The sequence below is a fragment of the Anopheles marshallii genome, chromosome 2 (genome assembly GCF_943734725.1).
Source record: "Anopheles marshallii chromosome 2, idAnoMarsDA_429_01, whole genome shotgun sequence".
Lineage (NCBI taxonomy): Eukaryota > Metazoa > Arthropoda > Insecta > Diptera > Culicidae > Anopheles > Anopheles marshallii.
The window spans coordinates 27,137,241-27,158,423 of record NC_071326.1 but is presented as its reverse complement, the minus strand read 5'-3'; the positions used below and the strand labels follow the sequence as shown (position 1 = coordinate 27,158,423).

General features: G+C 47.2%; 3 protein-coding genes across 3 annotated transcripts; 1 reads left to right on the top strand and 2 right to left on the bottom strand.

Moving 5' to 3' along the window:
• Nucleotides 1-481: 481 nt before the first annotated feature.
• LOC128719703 (E3 ubiquitin-protein ligase Hakai-like) lies at nucleotides 482-1,723 on the bottom strand. The gene has a single exon (XM_053813331.1). It carries the CDS (start codon nucleotides 1,721-1,723, stop codon nucleotides 482-484), a length of 1,242 nt encoding a protein of 413 aa, XP_053669306.1.
• Nucleotides 1,724-2,446: 723 nt separating this feature from the next.
• On the top strand, nucleotides 2,447-5,668 carry LOC128710114 (ATP-binding cassette sub-family B member 10, mitochondrial). The gene is made up of 8 exons (XM_053805155.1): nucleotides 2,447-2,813; nucleotides 2,885-3,091; nucleotides 3,160-3,644; nucleotides 3,710-3,941; nucleotides 4,005-4,191; nucleotides 4,907-5,006; nucleotides 5,091-5,315; nucleotides 5,393-5,668. The coding sequence occupies exons 1-8, from the start codon at nucleotides 2,447-2,449 to the stop codon at nucleotides 5,666-5,668; spliced, it is 2,079 nt and encodes a 692-aa protein (XP_053661130.1).
• Nucleotides 5,669-6,605: 937 nt separating this feature from the next.
• Nucleotides 6,606-10,525, bottom strand: LOC128707254 (uncharacterized). Its single transcript, XM_053802206.1, has 5 exons — nucleotides 10,250-10,525; nucleotides 8,864-9,074; nucleotides 7,885-8,073; nucleotides 7,448-7,816; nucleotides 6,606-7,363 (listed from the first exon to the last, which is right to left on the bottom strand). Exons 1-5 carry the CDS (start codon nucleotides 10,523-10,525, stop codon nucleotides 6,606-6,608), a joined length of 1,803 nt encoding a protein of 600 aa, XP_053658181.1.
• Nucleotides 10,526-21,183: the final 10,658 nt, after the last annotated feature.

Sequence of the window (21,183 nt, the reverse complement as noted above, 5' to 3'; positions counted from 1 at the left end):
CGGCGTTTAAGTCTCCGAAACAAACACTCTGATTAAAACTCACAATTGAAAGGTAATGCTTTGTGAGCTACATTTTATTCGAAATAATGCACAGTCGTGTGCTGTCTTAAACAAATTTGAGTTATGCTCTTCGTCTCATTAACTTAATTTACTGTGATCGGTTTCGTTAGCTAGTAAAATTGTTTTATTTCATTCTTTTCACGCGTGCAGGTGTTGCATTGTTTGTCATTGTTTACTTCAGTACTAGAACGACAGATTTCACGACGAACGTTTGCTTGTGTAGTGGCACTGCAACCGCAATAGGGTTTGGCATTAGCCATTTCTTGCTTTCCTGGGACTTTATTTACCTGTAGCTGGATAATCAGTCCCGGTGTACCGTTTCTGTCGTATAAAGATCGATGCCGTTCCCACATGTGCGCCCCGTCACCCCGTTACGTTCTACAAAAAGAAGAAGCTCCTGCAGTTGTACAGCTGTGTCTACCTAGCGATAGTATTGACTGGAGGATTGGCTCCAGAGAGCGGACGATGTGGACGGTGGAAGTTGTTGCTGTTGTTGTGGTGAAGACGTCTGATGGCCGTAGGGTGAGTAACCAGTACGAGACAGATGCTGTTGGGCAGCGGATTGCTGTGGAGCCCCGATTGGCATGTGGAGATGTTGGTTGCTGGTGGAATGACTGGACGAGTACGAACCGGAGCTTCCATAACCGTAGTAACTGTCGCCCAGATCGGCCTGTCGCATCATGCCGGCCCGTGGTGAATTAAGCTGTTCGCTAGAATTTTTGCGCTGTGCCGCTCCGCCACTTGCATTCACCTTTTCCGACAACAGTTTACTCATCGGCGACAGCTCCATCGGTTGTACCGGGACGGTTTGATGTGCTGATGATATAACGAGCGGTTGCATGGATATCTGAACAGACGCTATCGGGGGTGGTGGAACAGGATTTGTCACGTGCCGATGGTTAATGTGTGCCTGCAGGTCCCGCTGGGACAGGTAGGTGCGCCTACAGCCCGTGTTGCCGTACCGTGTGCCACCGTGCGTACACATGAAAACAGTTCCAAGACGAGTCTGTTCCACTCGGAGCACCTTTTCCTTGCAGCGTGGACACGCCTTCAAAGAGTCGGAGCGAGCACACTGGAGACAGAACACATGTTTGCATGGTATCATGCGACCGTAGATCAGGATCGGACTGTCGCACTGATCGCAACAGTAGATCATCGGGTTGAGCACTTTCTCACCGATCAGATTGACCTTGTGGTTCCAGTTAAGCCGCAACATCGGTTCCGGCGGACCGCGACTAATGGTGGTGAAGGTGGGTGCTTCCAGTTGCGAAATGTCCGCCTCCATATCGATGATGAGCGGGGCGCTTGTTGGTGCCGGAAGGATACTCGCAACTGGCAACGGTTCCGTATCCAGTGCGGCAGGTACCGACGAAAGCGGTGGTTGTGGTACAACCGGTGCCGAATCCTTTAATGGTTCCTGCTCCACACTACGTCGTTTGCCAGAAGTGGATGCTGGTGTGGAAGCTGGATGCTGCTTTTCCGGCACTACATTGTTTTCCTTTTCCGGTTCGGGGGATGCGACCTCTTCCTCCTCGTCGGAAGATATAACGCGGGTCGCTTTCTTTCCACGGCCACGACCACGACCGCGACCACGTCCACGGGTACCTCTACCGCGTCCGCGACCCCGACCCGACCGCTTTGTGCCACCATCATCCGAGTCCATGGTGTTGTACTGCAACTTACGAACGAACACTACAGCTGCTGTAATTGTGCAACCAAATTAGTTTTCAAAGGTTTCAAAATGTATTCAATTTAACATTACCTTTACTCTAAAACAAACTTAACTTTATATCGTTTTCTTTCATATAAACGTTGTAAAAACTATCACCACCAACCACTGTTTACATGTTTACAACACCAGAATAAATAATAGGTGGCGGCGGAGCTGTCAACGCAACGGCATGAGGCGATGGTCTATGATGGTACGACTGTTTGATGCGAACAAAAAGGAGGAATTAAAAAAACACCCAAAATTAGCTTAGATGCAATTAAACACCTTTTTGTAAAGAAATAATAAAGAAAACAACAAATTGCTATGAATAATGGAAGGCAAATCGGGTAGAAATAAATTTAGTTAGCTTTCAATCCCCAACGGTTATTTCAAACCATTCACAGTAGAGGATCTGTCAAAGCGAGCAGAACCAAAAGGTAAACAAAACATTTCTTCGATGGTGCTCTTTTTATTTTGAACAATAAGCTTGCAAGTCGCGCTGCTGCTCCAATCGTGTAGCAGCTGTGCCGTTTAGGAGCTGTGAGTAGATCCATTTAACTTTAGCACTTGAACAATCGTTAACATCCTCCGATCCAATAACAATCGTTCCCATTGTGAAGCCAGTGTATGTAGCATTTCTTTCATTCCCTCTCTTGTGTTGCAGATCGATTTACTATGTTTATAAATTTAATACGAGGAAGTGAAAGTAAACTCCATTCGTGTGCATTTCGTTCGCTTCACTTCCTCACCAGTAGAAATGGGTTCGAAAGGACAGCCACAAACGCGCTGCAAAGTGTTAGAAAACGATCGTGCATCGGTAGTACCCGGTACGGTGCCGGCAGGTTTCGTAATCAACAGCTGATAGCCGGCGATCTATGGCTGAGACCATCGGGCTGCCGCTATGCAAGCGGTGGTAAAATAGAACCAGACAAACATGAGAGCTCCGAAAAGCTGGATGATCCGGTTACGAAACAGAAACTGCGATCGTCCGATGTGAAGCGTTTGCTGGGGTTTGCGAAATCTGAGCAATGGAACATAACAGGTTGATAAACGTGCGCGCGTTATTGATAGCTGCGAAGCATTGCGCTAATTAGCTGCTCTTCCCATTCGCAGGTGGCATTGGATGTTTGATAATTTCGTCCGCAATCACAATGGCGGTCCCGTTCGGGTTAGGGAAAATCCTGGACATCATCTACGCCAGCTCAGCCGAAACCGGTATGGCAAAGGAAAAGCTGGACCAGTTCTGTCTGCTTCTTGGTGGCATCTTTTTGCTCGGTGGATTAGCAAACTTCGGTCGAGTTTATCTGTTTAGTAATGCCTGTAAGTATCATATTAGACGTTTTCGTCTTAGTTTCCTCGCATTGTTCAATCATGTTGTTTGCTTGTAGCCCTACGCATAACGAAAAACATCCGTGCCAAGGTGTACAGTTCCATGCTGAATCAGGAGGCCGGTTGGTTCGATCGGAAAGGCACTGGTGAGCTGGTGAATCGGCTTTCCTCCGACACGTACCTGGTGGGTAATTCGCTCAGCATGAACCTGTCCGATGGGTTACGCTCGTCGGCAATGATTTTGGCCGGCACCGGAATGATGATTTACACCTCGCCCCATCTTGCATTGGTGGGCATGTGTATCGTGCCTTGTGTCGCCGGTGGTGCCGTTGTTTATGGACGCTATGTGCGTAACATTACGCGCGAGCTGATGGACAAGTACGCGGACATTATGAAGATTGGCGAGGAGCGTTTGGGTAATGTAAAGACGGTGAAAGTGTTCTGCAAGGAACGGTTCGAGAAGCAGCTGTTTTCCGAACAACTGCTGGACGCTCTTAACATTGGATATCGGGAGACAAAAGCGCGTGCGACGTTTTATGGAATGGTAAGCCGGATTTTTCATTAAATGATTTCATACTAATAATTGTAATTCAATTCACGCTTTTTCAGACGGGACTCTCGGGGAACATTATCATCTTATCGGTACTTTACTACGGTGGTACGATGGTAAACAACTCGGAAATGACAATAGGCGCATTGACGTCATTTATCCTGTATGCCGGTTACACTGCCATCTCGATAGGAGGGTTAAGCAATTTCTACACCGAACTGAATAAGGGCGTCGGTTCGGCAAGCAGATTGTGGGAAATTATCGACAGGAAGTACACTATTCCGATCGAAGGTATGGAGTTGACGAAAAGGGTTTTAAATTGAGATTAAATTGCTATCATCTTCTACTCGATAGGAGGCATCGAAGTGACTAAACCACCAGACGGTCAGATACAGTTCCGAGATGTAGTTTTCCATTATCCATCCCGACCGGATGCACCCATCCTGAACGGTGTAAACTTGACCATCGAACCGGGCACTTCAACGGCAGTTGTAGGACGCAGTGGATCCGGCAAGTCTACTATCGCTTCATTAATGTTAAGGTGAGTGTAATACTTTTAGTCTCTAGTCAGAGACATGTTTTGTATTCGGTTCGTTATAGCTAATTTCCAGTTGATTCCTGACAAGGAGATCAAATACGTTTAACATTTTATGGAAACATTTTGGCAAGTTCCAAGATTTGCTTTACGTTATCGCTTACGTACACTTACTATGACTTCTTGTTAAGTTGAAATTGTATTGTTTGCTTTAAGAAGACTTCATTTGTCGCATTTTGTTTACTATTTTATTCTTATGTTTTTATAAGTTCGTTGTCTTTTATGTTGAAGTCTCTAGTTTCTTACTCCTTCCCAATTCCCAATTTTGTGTTTAAACGGTAAAAAACCTTTTTTAGTAATGCTTTCAATTCCCTTGTTAAATCGCCAGAAATAAAGTACAGTAGAACGTCGATAATCCGTGCAACTACGGTCCGACCACATACCGGTTAATAGATTTCTTTTATTCGATCGATAGCTTGTAATAATCGATGTTATTGTTTGAACAATATGTAATATTTTCCAGAGAGTTTAACTTGATAAACTTTTTATAGAAAAGTCCCAAGAACCTCTCGGGCTAAACGGCTATACGGTTGAAAAAGTAAAAACGATTCTACTAGCTGTCATTTTTTAGGTCTCTGATAATCCGACCTTGGATAATCGACGTTCCACCGTAAAAATTTTGGTTATAAATTAATTATTCTTCTTCATTCACTCGTTTTAGGCTTTATGATCCACAAAAAGGGTCAGTGCGGTTGGATGGTACCGATCTGCGTGATCTTAACCCATCCTCACTACGACGTCATATTGGTGCAGTAAATCAGGTATATTCGTACTTTGTTTTATCTTTTTCTATCGTAATATAGACAATTTTCAAACGTTTCTCTCTTACCGACTCTCTCGACAAGGAACCGGTATTATTCAGCGGCAGCATTCGGGAAAACATTCTGTACGGTTTGAATATGGGTGAAAAAATCTCCGAAAGTAGCTTCCAGCGCGTTGTGCGGGAAGCGCACGTAGACGAGTTTGTACGCAACTTTCCGGACGGTCTCAATACGCTCGTCGGACAGCGCGGTGTCATGCTGAGCGGTGGCCAGAAGCAACGGGTAGCCATCGCACGTGCAATCATTCGGGTGAGTAAAGAGCGTTGCATTCGTGATTCGTTTTTTTTCTTTCATCCCGCTGATCGTTCGTGAACTTTTCCCAACAGAACCCAAAAATACTCATTCTTGATGAAGCGACCAGCGCACTGGACGCGGTTTCGGAAGAATTGATACAAAACGCGCTGGAAAAGCTTACCAAAAACCGTACCGTACTAACGATCGCACATCGGCTCAGTACGATCCGCAATGCGACCAACATTGCGGTGCTGCAGGACGGCCAAATCGTTGAGCACGGTAACTACGCGGACCTGATCGCAACCGACGGTGGTATCTTTAGGGAACTGGTGCAAAGGCAAACGTTTAGCTCCACTGCCGTTAGTTAGTAGGTAATTTTTTTCCTTTTCTACCCACCGGGTATCATGTGGTTTGTGGTTAGATTGTTTATTTAGTCCTTTTTTATTGTTATTGTCTTTTTTACACATTCTTTTCTGAAACACTTTGTGTGGTACGTTGAGAGCGGGGTGTTTTTTTGTTTACTATTTATTTAGTTTGATTTTGTTGTACTTTACACACATTTTTGATAGATGTTTTTTTTTTCTGTTGATCATGTATTCAATCGTTAGATGATGCGAATAGTATCCCTGCTCCCACTATCGTACCTATCGTGTGGCGGAAAACAAATGACATTATTAGTTAAATAGGGGAAAGGTGGAAATGTAACAGTAAAAAGGAAAAACTATCAAATTTAGTTTAAATACTAAAGCCCGTACTGTCTTTCTCATCGTCCATGGTTACAGTCGCGAACATGAACGGTTGCATCCGATAAAAGAAATTGGCCTGTGTACGTCGCTGACAAACCTCAGCGTTATTGCGTGGTAATAATTGGCAAAGTTTAGCTTTTTATTGTAAAAATGATCTCTTTCTTAAGGTTACGCCTGCCTGCATTCAGGTGTACTTTTTTATTGTTGCGTTGTGCTATACTGGGTTCGAAGAAACGACAAACTAAAAACAATCTAAAACAACGTTTTAACGTCCTATAACAAAACATACATCACACAAAACACAGAAACCATCAGCCGGTGGCTTCCTCGCGTAAATGCCACCTTAGTTACCCTATCGATCTAAACAGTCTGTGGAGAAAATAGTTGATAAATGATCTTCGACAGCACACATACACAAACACCTCCTTTACGGACACCTCCCGGGTCGTCCCTTCGAGCCTTAGATGATGAGATTTTCAAAAACAAAAAAAACAACGGTGGACTGCCCTCCTCACGTAGTCGGGTAATATCGGGTTTCTCCATCCTTCGGACGCGTGCCCTATGAGCAGTGCTCCAGTTTCAGCTGCCGCCGCAAAATCTTGCCCGAGGCATTCTTCGGAATACTGTCCAGGAAGGTGACACCACCCTCGAGCCGCTTGTACACGGCCACTTTCTCCGCGATAAACTCCTTAAGTGCGTCCTCCGTTACCCGGGCGCCCGGTTTCGCCACGATGAACGCACGCGGTACCTCGCCGGCGACGGGATGCGGCATACCGACGACCGCTGCATCGACCACGGACTCGTGGGAGCGCAGCAGCTCCTCCAGCTCGGCCGGCGGCACCTGGAAACCCTTCACCTTGATCAGCTCCTTCAGCCGGTCGGTGATGTAGAACTGCAGATTGTCATCGTAGTGTGCGATATCGCCCGTACGCAACCACCCACCCTCGATGATCATTTCTTCCGTTGCCTTGCGGTTGTTGTGGTAACCCTTCATTACTTGTGGACCGCGCACCAGCAGCTCACCGGACATGTTCGGCCCGAGCGCCGTGTTGGTGGGATCGTTCAAATCGACAATCTTCGCCTGGGTGCGGGGACACGGTGATCCGACCGAGGCGTAATTACGTGAACCAAGTGCACCCATCAAGACAACCGGTGCCGTCTCGGTTAGTCCGTAGCCCTGGATGAACTCCGCATTCGGTGCCCGTGCGGTAAAACGTTCCGCGTCCGGTGTTCCCATCGGTGCCGCACCGGAAAACACATTCCGGATCGAATCCGTGTGCTCTGGCTTCACGCCTTCGTGGTGGCCGAGGAATATGACTGAAAAGAAAAACAAATGGAAACCAGTTATGGAACGCTCTCAACGGGAACAGAAAACATTCTCTTCTTTCCTGCTACACTCACTTATTGGTGGTACGAGATGCAACACCGTGCCCTTGTGTTCGGCGAGAGCGTTTAGGAACGTGTCCGGTTTGAAGTTGGGCAAGGTTACCAGCTTGCAGCCCTGCTGCAGCTTCGAGATCATCGTCACGGTTAAACCGTAGATGTGGAAGAAGGGCAGCACACAGGGCAGCACATCCTGGAAGGTGTCGGTGGTCGGCAACACCACCGTACCAGTACCGGCCTTCGCGCCAAGCATTTCACTGTTGGAAACGACGTTAAGATGCGTCAACTCGACCCCTTTCGGTAGACCGGTAGTACCGGACGAGTACGGCAGGAAGACGATATCGTCCGCCGTGCGATCATGTTGGCGCAGCTCACTATAGTGAATACCTGACGGGGTGACATACAGAGCGGTTAGACATGTGGCACATAAACATGACATTAAAGCATCACCTTACCTTTGGGGTTCGAGAGTTCGGCAAAGTCGATAGCACCGGCTGGCAGACTCTCATCGTTCGTGCACCGGATGCAGACGATCGGTATATCCAGCTTTGCCTGCTGTGCCGCCTCTTTTAATACTGCATAGTTGGATGCCAGCCCGATCAGTATCTTCGCATCACTGTCCACCAGCTGTCGGGAAATTTCCTCTGAAAGAAGCGCAACAACAAACGCTCAGTGAAACATTGAACAGCAAGATTAAAATAGTAGCCGGTGTCAAGCAACTCGATCGATTGTTGATGACAGCTGAATGTTATCTCACAACAGTGACAGCCTAAGAAACGCTGACATATCACCTGCTGAATCATTAGACATCGAACTTCCCAGCAAAAAAAAGGACGTTGTCGCGAGTTATCGCGAGCAATTGGTATAATTTACAACTCATGTACGATTGCTACAAAGATCCCGAGAATGTGCGAAACCGAATCGAGCAGCAATCGATACTGGTTCGTTGACTGGCAGTTGGGCTGGTTTGTAAGGTACATAAAATGACGATAAGCAATGACTGGCCTATTTGCCGTGCGATTGTGCCCAAGAAGGAAGTGACCGGTGCTCGTTATCGAAAGGTACCCCGCATGATAAGCGCTAGCACAACATTCAATTAATGATCGATAAGGACAAGGCGGTGGTGTACGCACACCGTGACTAATTGGCGCCTCGTTGTGTGAAATCGTTGGAGATGCTGCGATACGCTCCCAGTACGAGTGTCGATTGTCAGTAGTAATCCCGCGGAGCTGCATGTGATTGATAAACACTGAGGTCCCCAGTCAATGGTACAATCAATGGCCCAGTATCCCGACACGTCGTACGTTATCGGCACACCGGTGTGACAACTCAGCACATTGCTTGTTTGGTGTCCCCGGTACATCGTGCTCCACTTTTTGGCAGAGATGAACACCCCCCCTTTTATCATTGAAAGGATAGCTGTTTGGCGCCTACCTGCGGTGTAGATTGGATTAATGGTCGTTACCACCAGACCGGCCTCGATAGCACCGAACGTGACGAGCGGGAACTCTGGAATGTTGGGCAGACAAATGGCAAGCGTTTTGCCGAATGTGAGGTTCATCTTGCGCTGCAACCGAATCGCAAGGGCCGCACAATGATCGCGCAGCGTGCCGTAGGTGTAGCCGCGTCCGGTTATGCCGCAGACCTGAGAAGGATGAAGCAGAGTGCACCGTAAAGCATTAGAAACAATGGCTATGGAATATGAGCGGAGATGGGTGGCGTGTTTTGTGCCATTGCCAAGCATGCCGAACAGCGATTGTTTACGCAAAGCTAGCAGTTTGGGTGTAGCGATAGCATGGGTCAAGTGGTCTAGACGTCAGTAGCAAAGGTTTTTCGAACACCCTGGAAGCGCACCAGATTTTTCTGACCAACCGGCATCACGCTTGCAGAATGGTTCCGAATTCGCAATCAAATCGCCCCGCCATTGAAGCGGTCATTCATTTAACCTATTCGGTCGATTGGTGGATCCGGTTCGTACCGGAATGGTGTTGTGCTGATAACGCGACCGGAGCGCGTTGATTCTCCCCAACAAAAAAGAAGCAGTCTCTTTCTTCAGTCCCATGCCACATTTCGGGCGAATTTGGATGCTATCAAAAAGTAAAAATTGCTGTAGATAATGTTGTCCACCGCTGGTATGTCTGGTAAACATCCCGCCCTTTGCCCCCCCCCCCCCTTCTGTTTGGTGTGAGTTAACAGTTTTGATGCTTGAAGGTGCAACAACATCTCGAGTACATCAGATAACGAGCAACGTCTCGTCACCGTACGCTCTATCTTTCCACGCACAGGTCAAACAAGCCGATGAACCATCGGACACTCGGCGCGATGCAAATAAATTATCTCATAAAACAATTGGCCTGCGCACTTGACAGCTCCGGACCATCGGTCCGTGGGTGTGCAGGACTTTGAACCTGCCTTGATCAGCAACTGGTGGAGGCACGTGGAGTACGTGCGGTGCGGATCAATTGTGTTTGGAACTTGTGTTGTGTGCTTTAAGGAATCTTTTGTGACGAGTCATTCATATGAATCGTTAAGTAAGGAATCTTTCAAATCAGATGAACGACTCATAAAAGACTCTCATAAATCCTCAAGAGGAGTGATCATGGTTCATGAATCTTTGAAAGATAGAGATTCAGATTCATTCAAGCAGTTCCAAGAATCATTCCGATTTTGATGAATCTGAACCCGTTTTTACTCTTCTTCATCGGCACAACAACCTCAAGAGGACTCAATGTCCTGTCCTGACGTGTGAGGACCGGTGCCGCTACCAATACACCACCATACATAGAATTCAACCCGACACTAGTTCGTATCGATACTTACCACCGCTTCCTTGTTGGCCCACTGGCTGAACCGATCCCACAGGTAATGGTCCAGCGTGATGTGCGGTATCGGAATGTTGTTGCCGTACAGTGAGTTCTGCTCGAACCCATTCTCGGGCGGGAAGATCGTGTCCTCGAGGTATTTCACCTGCCGCTTGGTGCTGAGCAGCCGTACGCACTGCTTACTCCAGATGCGCTGGTGGTGGCCGATCGTAGCCGTCACACCCGGATTCAGTCCAACCTGCGCCAGCCGAATCAACGATCCACCGCGCATCATTGTTCACCGGGAACGATAGGTTTTGCAGGTACTGCGGTACAGGGCGAAGTTACTGCGCCAACGAAGGATGCGGATGCCCTCCTTCGTACAACTATTTACGCCCACGATAAGAGGTTGATACGGTTGGATGCTTAAAGTTGCCGACTCACAGTGCAAACGTGTCCGGTGCCACCACTCGGTGTGCGTCTTTTATGATATGACAGAGGCTTTGCTTCTCAACGTTGACACAATATTCGGGGGTATTGTTTATGGGTGCTTCTCTGGTCCGTCCAAAGTTCTTCGCCTGTTGACTGATATGTGTAAATGTTGCGCTGCAAGATATAGCAAAAGGAAGAAAAAGAAGAATTGAAATGAAACAAAAACTGACACAAAATGGTGCTTAAGAGAGGGCGCCGGTGCCTTATTAAGATACATGTTTAACCTGCACTCCGCTTAACCACAGCTCCGTTTAATCATTTAAAGCACGTAAATGCGTAAATGCTCTCGGCCCTGTACCTGTTCGGTGTCCGTGCAACAATGTGTCGTTGTGGCCACGTTCGAATGCTGTTGCGTGTGGCACGTGTTGCCCCCATGCCACGTTGCAGGGCGGAGAAAAATCGAAAACCCATTCACCCAGATTTAAAGCCATGTTCGACACCGGCACCGTTTATTTAGTGGCGCTTCGGGCTATCCCCCCGGCGGGTCAGATAGGAAATGCTCTCCGGAAGCTAAATTTAGCCACCTCTCGGCGTGTTTACAAACAAACAGCTTCAATTATTCAATGGCAAAGTCACCACGCCGAAGCACTGCTGGCAGAAGAAAGCGTAGCAGCGTAGTAGGCTGTGTGTAGCAAACAAACCGTCCTGGCACTGGAAAATCAGGTCAAGAAAAGGGTTTTCCGTTCGAAGGAGTGGAGTTTGGTGTGCGCAGAAAAGGACACGCCACGGGGTGGGCAGCTTCTTTTGACGTATCTGTTGAGCAGTTTGGCCGCCTAAATCGTATGCAGCACACCTTGCGGCAGGACTGACTAGCTCATCCGGTCCGATAGTATGTCGAACGGGGATTGTTTGCTGAAACCTGTTTATCCCTAACCTTGAGGGGTTCTCGTTGTTGTCTCTTCCGTAGCTAATATGCTCCGGCGGCGTTCAATTTTGGTTGACGTGGCGCGAAAACAAGCCCGTTCGGTTGGTTCGTTGGTGACATGGAACATGTTTCCTATCCGGTGCCATGTTTGAAGGGCAGGCAGGATGCGGTGAGGGTCCCTCATTGTGGTCCAAGGGTGAAATGAATATTTGAATTTTTAAAACTACTGTTCAGGCACCACACCTCCATCGAAAGGATTACACCGCCTGGTGTGGACACTAGCCAATCTCATTTACGTTGATGATGTTTACCGGCACTTCATGGACTTCACGGGCCAATGGGGGAAAGGTTCTGTCATCCCCTGTTGATTGAGTTCCGGCGATGGTTGGGAGCATCGGGAGCGGGGCAGTGCCGTTTTTTTTTTTTGTTCTGTGTTCACCTCCCCATATGGATGGTTCCCCTGTGCAAAATCGGTAAACAAAACCGTCCAGCCGGTTGTGGAATTCTATTACGCGCTGCTGCCTACCACACGCTTTTGTTTTCGGTTCACGGTGCACAAAACGGTATCCCAAATAATGACAGCCCAGAGCTACCGGAAATAAAAGCACCACCAACGTTATCAATCTTCCTCGCCGTTGACTCTTTCAACTCGTCTCGCATAGCAAAAATGTAGTCGTCAAACGAAAGGGAAGCGAAAGGGAAACGTCCCACCCGGGAGCACCTTTTTGTCTGCCCTGCAATCACAGCATCTCATTATCAAAGCTGTCAAGCGGCCACTTGGCTGAGCGGCCACTCGACGAAAAAAAAATGGGTAAAGATTGTCCAAGGAGAAGCACTCTTGAAGCCATCTTGAAGTCTACTTCCATCTAAACACACACACACACACACCGAACGCAACAGGGTGTCCTGGCAATGATAAGGCATCGGCCACACAAAGGATGAACGATCGCGACGATGGAAAGTGTAACAAGAAAATACTTTAATTACCCCACATCCAATTACCGGGAATCAGAATGGCGTGGCGTGTTTGCTTGAGGAGCTTGTCTTTAAGCTTTGACATCACCGGTTTTTTTTCTTTTCTCTTGCTCTCGAGCCTTTTGCTCGCCAGCAAGAATTTCCACCCTGCCGAACGTCGGGAGGCGGAAGAGTATCACATCGTAAATTACAATAAAACGTGAGCATCAGAACTAAAAAAAAAAAATCGCAACGAGTCGGATGGCACGTGCTTAATCGAGCGCGAACAGTGAATAGTTTTCGTTGATACGAACGCCATTCGCTGGAAGTGGCCCCATTTGCGTGGTAATGAGCGCGATGAGATGTGCCTTGCATGACACACGATACATACATAAACGGTAGGTTAAACCTTACTACAGGTTCTTAAAGGCTTGTATTCTCGCCGTGGTTAGAGACAGCAGCTTGTTCTTTTGTTTTTGTTTTTTTCCTAATTATGAGTACAGTATTCCTTAGTCTAAAATTCTTTAAATGCCTGCGACTAATGTCCAACGTGTTCTCAACAAAGATTTTGTCGCACATGCTTGTTGACTCATTTGCGACAATGACTATTACTTTGCCTACTGTAATGGAGGTAATCATGCGACATGATGGTCAGTTTGTAAAATGGCCTGTGAGGCATTTGGCCTGATGTCCAATTGTCCCTCGTACGCGGGACTGACTATCCAGCTACGGGTAAATAAAGTCACAGAAAGCTAGAAAGGGCAGGCCTAGACCTCTTGAGGTTGTTTAGTCGATATAGAATAAGATTTTAGGAGTGTCCAACCGAAGTTGGGTCCTATTTTTATTTTTCCTTCCAACTGCTGGGAGTTAGGTCCCAGACAACTTTGCTTCCCTACTACACGATTACTGGCAGAAGGATTTTCTTGAAGGAATATCGGAGCGATTACTCGCAGAAGGTCTTCCTCGTCGGAGATCGGAGTGATAACTCGCAGAAGGTCTTCTTCGTTGGAGATCGGAACGATAACTCGCAGAAGGTCTTTCTCGTCGGAGATCGGAGCGATAACTCGCAGAAGGTCTTTCTCGTCGGAGATCGGAGCGATAACTCGCAGAAGATCTTCCTCGTCGGAGATCGAAGCGATAACTAGCAGAAGAACTTCCTCGTCGGAGATCGGAACGATAACTAACTTTCGTTCGGACATGCCACCGCTTTTACACTGTGCTGGCCATGTCTCGAACTTTCCTGTCTCCTTACAATTCGTGTTTGATCCTGTCTGTTTTTCGTTTGTCGCCTATTCTTTCGTTCCTCTCCTACAAACAAGGATCTTATTGTTCTAGCTTTACCGGTTGCTAGTTTGGGTTTACCTAGGAACAAAGGACTGATTGTATTCGTCGTGTCCAGGCAAAACTTCCCAACTAGCAATTTGGTTAGTACCCTCTTTTTTGCCTAGGTGGCGCTTTTTTGTGTCTTGGCTAATTACGATGCTCTGGTCGCCACAAGATGTCCAATCCAGCAGTTCCATAAACGTATCTCAATGCTCAGAATGTTGTGAGTTAATCATAGATAGACCAACCAGTAGAGGCAATTGGAATTCCACGACCTTGGTCCAGCTGTAGTGGAAAAAATACAACTGAAACAAAATACCTGGCCAATATCACGAGCAGCATTAACAGCATGTATCCTTCAACAAGTTCAAGCTCCCGTCATACCCTTGAAATGAAATGTTCAAGAATCTCGCCAGAACCACATCATCATCAACACGTTCACTTTCGCGCCATCTCAGTTCCAAGTGCAAAGTCCGTGTGTTCCAATAAAACATTGGCCCACCCCATTGGCCACTAGCAGCGGTGGCGGCGGCATCACCTGAAACATCGTTCACCACACTCTCGGTTTTCTTATCAGTTCGCCTGCGATCGTCTGCGACCGGTATAGGCCTATTCGACTACGCAATCAAATTAGATAAGACCGCGGGAAGAAGCATTGTTCACGAAGTGGTCGCCAATTTGTCCAACGATTTAGCGCGACCCGTTCCGAAAGGTCTCTGGTGTTCTGGAAGCAGTGTAGAATGGCACACAGCTGACGGAACTAGTTTGGCGGTTATCAGTGCTTATCATCACGGAAAACAGTATTTGCGACCGACCTTCTTATCACCGGCGTATGGAAAGTGTCCTGAGGAGCAGTCCCAGAGGAAATTCGTTGAGGTTCTTAACCGTGTTGGGTGAATCGGAATGAATCTGAATCTCCCTTCTGCCGGACATCAGCCTCAAAAAAGGTCCCAACATCCAATCGGCTTTAGGTCTCCAAGAATCTGCTCTGAAGATTCTTGAATCTTTTGAGAGTTGATTCGTGATTTCAATGACTCCTCCTCGCTCTTCTCAAAAGATTCAATAAGCCCAACACTTGTTCCCAATGATCATTCAGCTCCTCTTCTTCTGGAGTACGGTTTTGCAGCCCGTTGGTGTATTCCAGCACGTTGTCATCGCTCGAAATCAACAACATTAGCGTGGCAAGTCGGGAAGAAAAGCAAACGTGCTACGCTCGCCCAGTGTTATTAACCCTCTCGATCATTCTCTTCCATTCACTGGTTAGATTTGACACAGATTCGCTCATACGCCACGCGCGTTCCCGCACACACGTACACGCACAGGCCCCAGAATGAAGCATCAATACAGCTGCAGCACAGTAAAAAAAACAGATTGTTTGTACCGGTTGTAACCGGCTCTCTGGGGGATTGGGAAGCCGCACTGTAGCGTGGAGTGGAGTTGACATCAAAAATGGAGAAGAAGAGGAAGCTGTGGAGCAAAACCGTACACCGTGTGTTGATCTGTGGCGATCAAAGTCCACCGGTTTTGTTTCTCTTTATGCATTTTTCCCCCCTCTCCGAATGACGGTGGTTGACCGGTTATTTTCGGTTTGTTTGTAAGTTTCTCGTGTATCGTTTGCCATCAAAAAATCTGTTGTTTGCTCGTCTCGATCTTCAAACGTTCCGAGGCAGGAATGTATCTTACGTTGATGTAGTGTGTTATTATTATTGGAAGGCAGGAAGCGTTGTACTTTAGCGCAAGTCACACGATAATTGCAATACTAGACGAACGCGAACAGGCCAGGTTTGTCCGTTTTACGAACAACTCGTTCCGACTGGATGAGTTTTAGCTGGTCGTTATAAAAAACAGGTTCCACTCGATCTTGTGCAGCTTTACTTCCGTCTGCAGATCGCCGTTCCGTGTCCATTTTTATTCCTTATAATCGTCATGACAGGGAATTTATTTGTACGATCACACCCTGTCACAAAAAAGGGATTATTGACGTGGAGCAGGAACCGAACGATCACTCACCAAAGATGATAATGCACCGAAGGGTTAAGTGTTATCGGGGTGGCCTTCAGGCGGCCTCTTGGTTAAACATTCGCGATCAGATCAGAAACGTCATCGACTCATCGCCGGCCGTACAATTCACCGGGCACGACGCTAAGCCATAAGTAACGTGAAAAAGCACACCTCGGTTCGTTTTTCCCCCCCTCTCGGACATTGGGAATGAAAGTGAAAACCCGTGCACACAGCGAAATTTATTGGCCTTGCGTCCTCCTCAACACTGGGAGTGTTTGTGCTAAATTTAGCCCGGACTATCAAGCGATATATAGGCTGCAACACACGCGCACCGCGCGCCCGTCCGCTTCACATGCGGACCGGAACCCAGAACAGAACCGGCTGCGCGCTCTTCCTGCTGCTGTACAACGCGCCATCGCTCACGGCCACTCCACTACGAAGAAGGGATTGAGCACAATTCAATGAACTCCGCGTACGAAGAGGGCCAATATGCAAGCGAAATGCGCTTTGCCACCCCAGATTGGTGTAGGTCACGTATGTACAAATGGGGTATATGCCAACAAGCCAAGCGCTTATTGTGCCGCACACAGGATGAAAGTGGCGCAACAGGAATATCCAGTCGGGCGAACACCACACACACACACACACGACCGACAACCCGGTGCCCCTAGTGAGACGATCACACTTCTACGCTCTACAGCTGCTGTTGCGTACCTTTAGGCTTAAAACGATCACTTTGCGCACGATGGAGGTGCTGCTGGACGATACAAGGAACTCTGTTCTGCAAAAATGTTGTGTAGTAAGTGCACTTTAGTATCACTAGTCCGGAACGAAGGTAAAAAAAAACAGCAACACCAAACCACGGAGCGTCGACAACTGTGCCCGAGGAATGATCACTTGGAGGGTTTGTTGCGAATTGACGCGCTCCGCGGTCGTGGCACGCCGTAAATATAATGTATGGCCTGCGCGCTGAAGTGGCCGATACACGGAAGCAGCGTCAGTTCGGCCTGCTTTGTTGTATAATATTGATTCGTTTCAAAACTTGCTTCAAAGTTTTAAGGCAATTACAAGTTTCAAAGCTAGGAAAAATATGTTTACGTCTAGAAATAAAATATATTGAGCTGTAGAATATAACTTATCGCTTTAAAATTGACTTTAGAACTAATCAACAACAATGTTTTGAAAAAGTTTGTTAATACACGCAACACAGATTGCCACTAAACATTATTATTCTCATGAAAACGTTGATTAAACACGCACTTATTTACCATGCTGCAGTCGTTTGCAGGCATCTTCATATGCGCTAAGGCACTCGCGCTCTCCCATCCCTTGATCTTGCGCGCTCTCTTGTTTACGCCGATCGTCTCACGCCCGTGTAGGCTTACCTCTGGCAGAAGCTGCGCCAATAATTAAGAGCCACAACTACGCACGCACGTGTGGAAAATACGCAGCCAAACGGAACATCGTCTGGAACAACACGTTTTATTAGCATAATGCATAAATGTTGCGCTATTTTTTTCAAATTTTATAATGTTATTGATTCAGTATTTTAATGGAACGAGTAATTTATGTAAAGTGATTAACCTTTTCTTCCTTTGTCTCATTTAAAATGTGTATATGAACATACACTTTGGAGCTACTCTAGCTTTTCCACAGCAAACGCAAAAGCATTAAACCAAATGTTCTTTGGCGCCATTTGAATTATTGCAATTATTTGAAATAATAAAAGAATTTATTTTGTTATTTATTTTTACCATTAGGTGTTAAATGTAAAAGCATTATAACTTAAAGTTTGTTTCAATGCTTCGAAATTCAATATTCACTCCCTGTGTCAGACGGTGTGCACATCACTGTAAGTATCGTGCACCTCGTTCGATGTGTATACCGTTGCCTACATTTAGGGGCAAAACTTGTTGATAGAAATAGCATAGCAGGATTGGTTCTGCACTCTGCCCTTCATGTTGCCATTATTCTCTTAGCCTTGTTCCACTCGTTTTTTCCCACGGGCGCGTTAATTTTCACACAAATCTTACGCGCCAGCTACCATTGCCATTGATGCCATTCTACGCCGTAACAGAACTTCCCCTTTCTCACCTTAATGATGCTTAAAAAGCAACCAAACAGCAGCACGGCTCTATCTTGACCAAACGCAAACAACACCGCACAATCGCACAACACCTTAAACAGCACGATTTTGCAACAAATTGTGACCGATCAGTGGGAGGAAAACTGTTTACATACAACGTGCAGAAGTGTGACACCTTTCGTTCGTGACGCTTGTTGTTGACAAACAGAGTGTCGGGCAGTGATTCTGTGCGTTCGAAAGGAATGGGTTGCTGTTGTGAGAATTGGTGTGGGATTTCTTTTTCTGGAGCTGTGCCTGCTCAAGGGAAGTATGGACGGGACGGAAAGGACCACGTTCGTACGTTTGACAAAACGGTCATGCGTATTGGACGCGCTCGTGCGGTGTTTGCGTGCCGTGCGTCTAGAAGTGGTCGTGATGGGAAGGTAATAGGAAGCTTTACAACACCGAACGACACCGTTACATTGAGATTGCGAACGGAGATCATATTACTACAATTGATTATTGTTGTTGTTGTTGTGTTTGTTGTTGTTTGTAAAAAAGTAAGAGTCTAACGGAGAGCTGTCCGGAATCTTCATTTTGACATATTCGTTCGTAGCAATAGGTAAAGGTATACTGTTTTTGAATACATTTCAAAGAATTTAAATATTTACCGAACAGATTTCCAACACGAACGCACATGCTAAAGAGTTTCGTATCGTAAAAGGAGTACAATTTTGTTATGAACTGGCAAAAACAAGCAACAGAAGGATGCGATGAACCAAAACACATTTTAACAATTGATGATGCTTCCAGGAGTGTGACATTACGTGTGCAACAACTGTATTAAGTTAAAAGCACGTCTATAAAAATCTTGTTTTTCCACCAGATTTTAAACGTCTGTTTGCATGAGAGTCGATTTTTATGTCCAAACCAAAGTGAAAATTGTTGTTCGATTCATGCAGCATTTTTGTACAAAATGTGTATGTTTTTGTTCATTTGTCATGGTGAGTTAACTTGGGGCATATTTCATAGAGTAACACACCTTTTTGGGTATTCATATTAGAGATTAATATTTAAAAGTGTGTTTCCGTCTTCAAAAAATATATTAATGTTGGCTTCAATAGCATAACACATAATATTAGGCGTTATGTCATGCGTTTTGCACATTTTAAAACATTTTCCCTTGAATTCGCCCAAAGGTATGCAATTTGAATCACAGTAAAGCCAGAAATCCGTTCAACAGTTTGTGGACAGTTGTGGAGTCACCCTGTGCGGCAACGGCACAACAGTAACACCGTGGAAAGGTTTTGACCCATCCGTGGAAAATGAAAAGTTCCTGTAAGACGATATACAGAATCAAAAAAAAAACGAACCGAAAGAACAATACACACACCGACAAACGCACGGCAGAAGTTACTTTAAAGGCCGAAGCGCACCAACCCGCCAGTGCGCTTGCCCAGCGCTTGGGGCCCCGATGGATGCGATATCAGTTTGCAACACGGGAGAAGCGTCAGCGTGATAGAGCGAGCGAGCGAGTAGGGAGAACCAACAAAAAGAAAAAGAAAAAACCTCACTAATCGCCCCCCCCCCCCCGCACTCGGGAAGGACCATCGGGTGAGGTATCCCGCAGGATGTGGGGTGTTCGGGAATTCGGCACGGCACGAACCGAACCGGAGCCGTTCGTGTTGTGCAGTGCACGAACGGAAGTCAGTCTACGTCGAGGGCGCAGTGAAGCTGGGTTTGCGAGAAAATCCCGACCCGTCCCGGCGGTTTTGGTTCCCCGATACCCCGATAAGGTAGCTGCGGTGGAATTGTGCATTTTTTTTGTTGTGTGTGCGTTGTTTAGCGTTACGCTGGAAGGAAGCACTATTTGCCACGGGCACAAACCAGATTGTGCGGTTTCGATTGGTGTGGTCCGAGCGGGGTCGATGCGGTGCTGAAGACATAATCACATCCGAGCGGAAGTAGCAGGGCTCCTCATTACAGGGGTTTGCATTCCGTGCGGTGGAAGATTTCAGGTCCCACAAATTGTTCGTCGAAGGTAAAGTGAAATGGGCGCTTGTGGCATTGTGCCGTAGTTTCCACCGTGTCGGGTGCGCCCTAGCAGCCTCACATTCGTATGCCTTTTCGAAGGGCTTCTTCAACCTCTAACATTAGCTGCCGACGTGTCACGCGTGAACCAGAACGGTCATTCTCTTTGGAGCAATTGTCTTTGTGTGTGTGTATCTGTATGTGTGTGTGTGTGTGCTTAAAGCATTGGGCCAGGTACTGCAAAGTCACAACGTAGTGAAATGGAATGGTTGGGTGGTTGGGTGGCGGTTGTCCTTTGTGTGTCGCGGTCACCCTTTTCGTGGGGTGAAACACAGGAAAACTAAGGGAAAATAGGAATGGAGGCAAAAGAAAAAAAGGGAGGAGGGAGGGGGGAGGGGTAGGGAGGAAAACTTTTGCTACGCGATTTTCCCGACCCACAGACACACAGTATCGGGTCGATCGGTCGACAGTCCTGGCGGTCAAGTTCCCTGGACGGGGAATTTACAATCGCGAAGGCCGTACATGTTTGTGTGTATATGTGTGTGTGCGCGGTTGTCGGCATGTAAGTTCTGACAGGCAGGGCAGGTTCGGTAATGGTTATCGCACCATACTAACCGCCCGGAACCGGAACCCACCGCACCGGAGACGAGTGAAACGATGATAAATAGAGAGCAGTAACGTGTGTGTGTGTGGTATGTGTGTGTGCGTACACTGTAAGTGGCTATCGGGCCAGTGCGGTAGTGTTAGTGAGACCCAGACCGCGTATACTAGCGGGTTACGCCACGCAAAAGTCACCCACCGTACCAGTGCCGTGCCGTGTGCCGCGTGAAACAGCAATCGCATACGCACCGGTTGGATCAGATGCAGGTGTCAAATTTGCCTGCCGTCAGACGTTCCTGATGGCTAGGCTGGGACAATGGTAGTTTTGGAGGCCGAGGACGAGTGTTTTGCCCGCTTGGTGTTCTCGGGCGCTGCTGGGAACCGTGCAATCTTCGCGAAACGACCAAACATTTGCGTTCCGAAATTAGGATTTCTCTTTGTTCTTCGGCAAGTCCTGTCCCTGCCTGACTACTCTGGGCGCGCTGTGAGTGCGTGCGTGCGAATGTGCTTCCAGTGTGTGTGTGCTTCGTGCTTCTCATTATGCCCAAGGTGATTAGAGTCGGTGTCGCCGTGTACCCAGCAGAAGCGTGATTGCGTGGCGGCGGTGGCTGGCCTAGCGTGA

Coding starts and splice junctions, on each gene's coding strand:
- LOC128707254 (XM_053802206.1), bottom strand. CDS start 10,525: ATGATGCGCGGTGGATCGTTGATTCGGCTGGCGCAGGTTGGACTGAAT. Junction 9,075..10,249: donor GGGCCAACAAGGAAGCGGTG/GTAAGTATCGAT, acceptor CATCCTTCTCAG/GTCTGCGGCATAACCGGACG. Junction 7,364..7,447: donor GCATCTCGTACCACCAATAA/GTGAGTGTAGCA, acceptor TTTTCTTTTCAG/TCATATTCCTCGGCCACCAC.
- LOC128719703 (XM_053813331.1), bottom strand. CDS start 1,723: ATGGACTCGGATGATGGTGGCACAAAGCGGTCGGGTCGGGGTCGCGGA.
- LOC128710114 (XM_053805155.1), top strand. CDS start 2,447: ATGTTTATAAATTTAATACGAGGAAGTGAAAGTAAACTCCATTCGTGT. Junction 3,092..3,159: donor TTATCTGTTTAGTAATGCCT/GTAAGTATCATA, acceptor GTTTGCTTGTAG/CCCTACGCATAACGAAAAAC. Junction 5,007..5,090: donor ATATTGGTGCAGTAAATCAG/GTATATTCGTAC, acceptor TCTCTCGACAAG/GAACCGGTATTATTCAGCGG.